Source organism: Condylura cristata, unplaced genomic scaffold (genome assembly GCF_000260355.1).
Source record: "Condylura cristata isolate star-nosed mole 26May11 unplaced genomic scaffold, ConCri1.0 scaffold00015, whole genome shotgun sequence".
Lineage (NCBI taxonomy): Eukaryota > Metazoa > Chordata > Mammalia > Eulipotyphla > Talpidae > Condylura > Condylura cristata.
In genome coordinates, this window is record NW_004567116.1 from 6,368,253 (window position 1) to 6,375,983 (window position 7,731).

The window sequence follows — 7,731 nt, forward strand, 5'->3', positions numbered from 1 at the left end:
ATTTTGGGATCACCTGCTATCAAATATCATAACTATACTTAACGAAATATGCAGGCCATGTGTTGGTTTTACTTATTACCTTTCTAATTTTCTTTTGCTAAGATCTTTATGACTAAAAAATTGCTTCTGACCGAGAGTGGATTTTCTTTTATGTCTCATTTTGTGCTCCCCTGAAGTCACTTAGTCATCAGGTATTCAGTGCCTATTTGTTTATAAGCGGTGTGACCTTGAGCCTACATTAGCCTGTCTGAGCTATAGTTCCTGTGTCTGTAAGTGGCTATAATAAGCACCTATCTTGGGTTGTTGTGACAATTAAGTGACTTAATCTACATACAGTGCTCAACACAACAGCTGGCATAGAGTATATGCTCAGTACATGCTTCATTATTATCATGGTCATCAGAAGTCGTCAGGCACTAGGGGCCGAATTTCCATGAGCTGTCTGATATTTCATGCCCCTTGCTTTTGATAGTCTACTTCTTTAATATTGTCTGTATGAAGCACTTAATTACCAGAGAAAGGTTTTGCCTCTTTGGAATCTCCTCCAGTAAGCGCTGGTCTGGCTGGCTGTGCATGTGCTTGTGTTGCTTGGAGTGTTCTGAGTCAGCATCCGTGTTCCTTCAGTGGCTTCACCTTAGGAATACAGTATTTGTCTGTCCCCCATGGATGTGGAGTGGGAGGAACAGAGGGAAGTTGACATCCCTGTCGGAGGAAGAACAGCTTCTGATTTAGAGCTATGTCCTTTTAGGGGTAACCATGGCTGCCCCTGCGTTCTTACAGATGGACTCTACTCCTTTTTCTGTCCCTCGTCCCAAAGTACAGTCCCCACTGTCTCCTTCCCAGTGGTGTGTAGGCAATACCTGCAAGGGAAGGAGCTGACAGTCTCTTCCCTTCTCCATTAACCTATGAAAACAGAGGCCGGACCTGCACGGAGGATGGCCTCATCCGCCTCCTACCACGCATCCAGGTCCTGGTTTCCTGTACACCCGAGCTAGTGGCGGGTATGGTCCGTCTTCCTGGCGTCTACTCCGTAGTGACGCTATCTAGGCAGGCACACCCACTTGCCTTGGCATGTTTTATGGATGACCCAAGCTGCAAACACCAACATGTATAAAACATATGCTCTCTTCTTTGTGTAATTTCAGGCACCAAAATATGCCTACACACAGGGGTGTGTGCATACAGGCACACGCGTCTTCTTTTTAGCCTGGTAGAAATATGCTTCTGTGATATTCCTTCTGCGCCCACTCATGCCCTCCATGGCTGGCACATCTCCTAACTATTCCCATCTCCTCCCTCCCCATAGACCTTTTGTGTGTATATTTTGGCACACATTCTCTTGATTCCGCCTAGTTCCTTTCTCTTGCTTTTTCTTGCCCTGCCTCCCTCCCTCTCCCTCCTCTTCACAACTCTTTAGAAAATTTGTTAAACTATACACTCTTTATTATTAATGTACATTTATGAAAAATTCTTAACAGTTACAAAAGTACATGGTTATAAAATCATCTCCATACAAAGGTTGGCATCTTCCCTCGCCCCACCCCTCCCTAGCCCTCCCACCCCCAGACATCAGCACTCTGCAGCACAACACTCAGAAAAGCCGAGAACTCTGTGGACCCAGAGCTTCCCACCTGTGGCAGACATGGTGGTGATTTTACAAAGAACCTTGCAACTGGCCTCCTTACATCCCCTTTGCCTCCTTCTGGAGGGGGAGAGCAGGCACGTTTCTCTAGCTTTGGGAAGATGCTCTCCTGAGGAGTACACACAGGTATCTCCTTATGTTCTAGAGCTGGAAAGGATGCTGACATAAGACATCTGTGGGGCAAATGGGACTGTAGGTATTCCGTGATGGTTGACGAGAAATACCTGTTCGGTCTTTTCAAATTTCATCTATCCAGCTTCTTACAAGGAACCAGTAAGTCTGGGGGCCTATTCTGCAGGGTTCCTTGGGGTCCCTATGGGAATGGAAAAACAGATGAGAGTCTCTCTGAGGGTGACCAGAGGCAACTGGGGCAGAGTGTTGAGGTGTGGATGGTGAGGAGGGGGACAGGTTTTTTCTGAACAACTTTCTGGACCCAGACCTTGACCATCAAAGCCCAATTGGTTAGCCAAACCTTGAAAGACTCAGAGCTGGCATGAAGGAAGCTTCTGGGATAAGGAATAGTGAAGGGAAGAAAGAAGTCAGGCTATCATTAAGCAGCTTCAGCCATATATTTTCTGAGCCACTATCCCTACTTCAGCACTAATGGGATTCCATGCTGGTGTATCAAGTAATGCAGTAAATACTTGAATAGATAGTGGCAGAGAACCAAACCCAAGTAGAGAGAGATCAGTCCCACATCAGTAGATAGCCAACACCTAGGCAGCCCACCTCATGCTGGGCACACAGACTCAGAATCACACTAACATGTTAACCAGTTGGAAGAACCCCAGCGGAGCACTATAGGAACACCTCAGGAGGTGTTGGTCAGATGGGTTGTGGGAACATCTACCCAGGACTGCTAGCATATCTCTAGAAGCTGGACCCTAGAAGCTGCTTCTGAAGGCTTGTTCCAGACAGGCGGTAGATACAGAGAAGATCAGGAAATTTGATATTCAGTAGTTAACTGGACCTGCTAGTACCTAGAGAAGCATCTCCTCTTTTTTTTTTTTCTAGAAATAAGTATCTGTTCACTAAAAGTCATGTGTTCTACTCGGAAAGGTTTGCCATTAGTGGGTTCTAAACAGTCTCATTACAAACGACACTGGATTTCGAGGGGCTTTTGATGTTGTGTTTGGTGCTAATTCTACACAAACGAGCACACATCTTAAATAGTTTAACTATACTTCAGTGAACAAGAGTCTCTAGGAGATTAATGTAGATTTTTATGGCCTCTGTGGGTGGCTTCGCTAATTGTATCAGGGCTATTAATTCTAAAAGTTCCTCCCTCAAAACTTTAGGTTGTCAGCTTGACTGCTGGGGAGAAGCCCCAGTACCAGACACAATGGAAGTAGGGAGAGTGGGTGCCGTTCTGCCTCAGATGTCACAGTAGTCCACAGGCAAGCGAGCGTCAGGGGAACAGGTTCAAGTATCCCAGGTCTGTTCAAGTAGCCCAAGTTCCTGGCCATGATTTTGGTTGACTAGCTCTGAGTAGCCTGAGTAAGGGAAGACTTCTCAGAAGATGGTATATTATTCTCCTTCATTGCTTTCAGGCCTAGTAGGTGAATGGGGTAACACAAATCTGCTGCGGCTGGGGGCTAGATAGACAGTCCCCGTTTAATTCTCTTCCTGACCAGTCTTGTCAACACCTTAAAAGTCTTAAGGTCTTCCCCTACCCTTTGTATCTCGCCTGGCATAGCACAGCCAGGCATGAATAGAACAGCTTCCTCTCGTTTCCCAAATATCTCAGTTTTTGCATGATGGACCCCCAGGGCCACCAGTTCTAATGTGCCATTTACACATCGGAAGACAGGTGTCTTCTAGAGACTTTGATTTGCTCTCTTGTGAACGTATCTAAATCTGTCCAGCAGCTGGGTTTCACTGCCCTTTATCTAGCTAGCAGACTCCATGGCCCCACTACCGATCCTCCCAGGTATTTTTGTCACCGAGTACCTGGGAAAGCACTGAAAAAGAACTGACTTGGACTTGAGCCCTAATCCTATTGCTTAGGCAAGTCAAACCCACTCTTGAGTCTCTATTTTCCCATCTGCCAAAGAGGAGTAGTGATGTTTGATTTGCTTCCACATAGGGTTGTGAAGTCAGGAGAATAATGGCAATGCACTCAGGAACTGTCCATTGCTGAACAAATACAGGGAAGCTGATGAAACAGATGGTGAAGATGAAGATGATGACAACAATGGTAATTGTGCTTTGCACATATGATTACTTGATTTTTTTTTTTTTTGGACTGACTGATTAGACACAGTTTCCCTGAATGGAGCTGCCTATCACCTTCCTTCTAGAATTTATCCAGATAACCTTGGAGAAATTACTATACTCACTACAATAAATTCATCTGTAAAATGGGTATAAGAAAGACCACTAAGCAGCGTTGCTATGAGAATTGCAATAAATGAGTCAATAAATGTAGAAGGACCTAGAAGACCACCTGGTCCTTACTAGGAGCATCATCAGCGCTACTTGAATTAGAATTTATATAACTTTAGAGGGAATTGTGCTGTTCCTCAAATTGAATGCAGAACTGGAAAGAGCACAGACTTATCTGGCACATGACTTTAAGTTCTGCAAGTCGTAATTTCCTCATCTGTCAAATGGGAATGGCAATGCTCACCTCAAAAGAGTCTCATGTATATTAAAGGGGATTGTCTGTGGAGAGAGCTTATCACAGTGCCTGACACTGGTGAGTGCTTGGTAATTAATAGCTCTCTCTTAAGCCTGAATGGGCGAGTGGCTTAGAAGAAAGTGCACACCTTCTTGTGGTCACAGATGGGGTGGCCTTCTCCTTCAGTGCTGTATTTTTCTGGTGAGATCCCTTGGTGTGAGCACCGTGGCAAGAACGGTCAAGTGAGTAGGAATCCTAGAGTGCCGGAATTCTCACTGTCCCCATCGGGTGACCTCCTGCTCCCCATCTCTGGAAGCCAATGCTTGAAAGGCAGGAAATGGGTGTAGGAGAAAGGGCACTGAAGATGTCCGTCCTCAGCTTGCTACCTGGGACCTCACCAATGGCAGCTACCTTTGGCCATAGAGTATGGGGGGCAGTCAATAGAAAGTGGTCTCCCCAGGTTGCTTCTGGTAGAAGGAGGTCAAAGGGGCTGGTGTGGAGGTATTCTCATCCTCCGAGGCAGTGGTGGGCAAAGCCAAGAGGGCATAGATTGAGTGTCAGAGGGCAGGTTTTTGTCCTATGACACTGCCCTTCAATACACCCAAGACCTAAGAGATTGTTCATAGTTTTAACAAGTGCATATTCTGGCCTTGGTCATTTGCTTATGATGGTCCTTCTTTGTCTTGAAAAGCAGATAGTTTTTGATGACCCAGCACACATACCACCTCCACTTTTTCAATACTCTTGGACTTTTCTAGCCATAGTCAATAACTCCTTTTCTGGGCTTCCATAACTATGTGCTCAGAGAGTGCTGATAAATCATGTGAAAGGGAATAGTTTCCAGTCTCTCTCCTCAATTCGAGGTAAGTGCCTTGATGGCAGGGAGCAGGTCATATTCATTTCAAACTCCCAGTTTCTAACACAGTGTCTGGCCCACAGTAGTTGCTTGGACAAAGTTCATTTCCTAGGCTTGCTTGAGCCATGCCAGATGTGGCCAGGATACATTGGAGCCACTGTGGGCAGTCAGAGAGGATATCCAGGGGTCAGTGGCGGTGGTGGCCAGTGGCATGCAGGGACAACTCGTAGCCATGTCAAATCTCTTCCTCTTCACTGGCCTTGCTCCAACGGTGGCAGCAGTTGGCTGTGATGCCAAGGAGGAAGTTGGTGGCCACTGATGCAATAGAAACCACAAAACCCACAAAGGCGATGAAGAGGTAATCGTCCAGCGTCAGGGTCAGGTGGCAGGCCTTGAAGCTCTCCTCAGTGAGGGAAAAGAGGGGTGCACCCTCAACTTCAGGGGGCCCGCGGCACTCAGCCAGCTGAGAATCTGCAACACAGAACCCATGGAAGGTGAGGTCTCCAGGGAGGAGAGAGAGACTGTGGAACTGAGGTTCCCACCCCTCCTAGGGATGGTTGAGTTTCTTCCACATGCTTCAAATTTTACTTACCTTCTTTAGCTCTCTCAACAATCCTCAAGGCAAATATTTTGAGACTGATTTTTAAGCCCTGGAGACCACTGCTTGGTGAGTTTAGACCTTTGCCCCAAGTTCAGTAGGCACCACAAATGGTAGCTCGTGCATATAGATCGTGCATATATATTTGGGGGCCACCACCTTCTCTTACAACAGCCTCCCAGCTCGTTGGTCTCTGTGCTTCTGTCCTTTCCTGAAACCATCGACTGTGGATCCTTTCAAGCTGAGGTCTGGTCATGTCTTTCTCTCCCTGAAACACTCCTTTGGCTTCCTGTCCTCCACAGGTGACAGCCAAGGTGTCCAGGGAGCTGCCAGGACCTTTCCCCAAAGCTTCCACTGCGCTCCTCATTTATTCTGCTCCACCCCACATACTCCCTCTGTCACCCCAAGCATGCGTCCTATCAAGGGGTGCCTTTGCTCTTTACCCCTACTGGGGACACCTCTCCCTGCATCTGCACAGCTCCGACCCTCACTTCCCTGGGAAAGTGGCATAATTATCACCTAATCAGTAAGCCCTTCTCTTGTGATTCCACATAAAACAACACCCTTGCTTGACCTTTCCCTAAGCACTCTCACTCTTATTTACTCTGCTTCCTTTTCTCCGTAGTATTTACTGCTCTGTCATGTCTGTATGTGTCCCCCTCCCTGGAGTGTAAGCGCTCCCCTAAGTATCCTGCTTTCCCTAAGCATCGGAACAGTGTCCTGTCCATGGAAGTGTTCAGTGCGACTTTGTAAAATGAATATTCAATGAATGGCTGTCTCATGCCAAGGTATCGGACCTTTCTTCCAGGCCATGTGGCTTTTCCAGGGTCAAGAGTGTAGACTCCAGGGCTAGTAGGTTCAAATCCTGTCTCTACCACTCACTAGTTGTATAGTTGTGCACAGGTTATTTAATGCCTCTGTGTCTTGGTTTCTTCATCTATAAAACAAAGCAAATAATAGTTTCTAGCTCACAGGGTGATAGTGAGGAGTTGAAGAGCTAACATACACAAATGATATATTCTTGGGATATAATAAACACAAATGATATATTCTTGGGATATAATGATATATTCTTGGGATATAATAAACATATAATATTCTTGGGATATAATAAAAGCATGTGCTTTTATTTTGCTAGGCAGGTCTTTGGACAGATCAGTGGGGGTCGTCATCTGTACACAGACTACACAGGGGGCTTCTCCTTCAAGTCTCACCACCCCTGGTGGCCCCACTTCACCCATTCAGGGCCTCCTGCACAGAAGCCTGACGCTGTCTATGGTTTCATCTGACTGTGCCTTGGAAGGAGAGTCGGTCTCAGCTGTTCTACTGCAGTGCTGGTGCTGGCTTCTGAGCAGCGTGCCAGCCTGCACTCAGTGGATAAATGCAAGACAAACTCTCACCGTGGGCAAGATCGGTTTGCCTTTGTGGCTCTCACATCTTGCTTTGGAAGGAGGATAACCTAACTTACTGTTGCGAGTCAGTGTGAAAGTCTCTATTTTATGTCGCGTGTAACTGACTGCTGCTTAATGATTCTGTGGTTTTGAGGGCAAAAAAGAGACGGATGGATTTGGATCGAGCTTTCTGAGAAACGGGGGATGAAGTTCAGAAGGGGGATGCTGTCTGCTCTGAATTCCAGGTAGGAGGGTCCACAGCTTGGGCACTGTCTCTGGCCCCTGCTCATGACCAAAGCGTGCTGGGAGTGGACTCCCCGGGGACTCTGCTCTCCAATTGGAGGATGTTGAGCCCTCCAGGCTACTGTGGTGTGAGTGGGTCCTGCTGAGATGATAGGAAGCTGGGGTGGTGGGGACAGTGAGGGCAGCGGGGATGGACCCAGAGGAGGCTCTGAGGGCATTCAGTTGGGCCCTATAGGAGAGCTGGGTGGCAGGGGAGACTGACAGGAAAGCAGCCTTGAAGCTGAGCTCCACCCCAAGGGGACCCCATGTCTCTCTTTATTGGCCCCCAACAATGGCTAATAGTGGCAATCCTTTGAAGAAAAGGGAGGAGGAAACAGAAAA

At 47.0% G+C, this 7,731-nt stretch overlaps 1 protein-coding gene across 2 annotated transcripts in view; it reads right to left on the minus strand.

Moving 5' to 3' along the window:
* Window positions 1–1,437: 1,437 nt before the first annotated feature.
* LRRC55 (leucine rich repeat containing 55) overlaps window positions 1,438–7,731 on the minus strand; it is a 10,818-nt gene continuing 4,524 nt past the window's right edge. For both annotated transcript variants that reach the window (XM_004682775.2, XM_012725662.1), the window contains exon 3: window positions 1,438–5,589. In XM_004682775.2, the coding sequence (XP_004682832.1) occupies window positions 5,354–5,589 (236 nt within the window). In that variant the 3' untranslated portion in view covers window positions 1,438–5,353. The remainder of the gene's footprint in view (window positions 5,590–7,731) is intronic.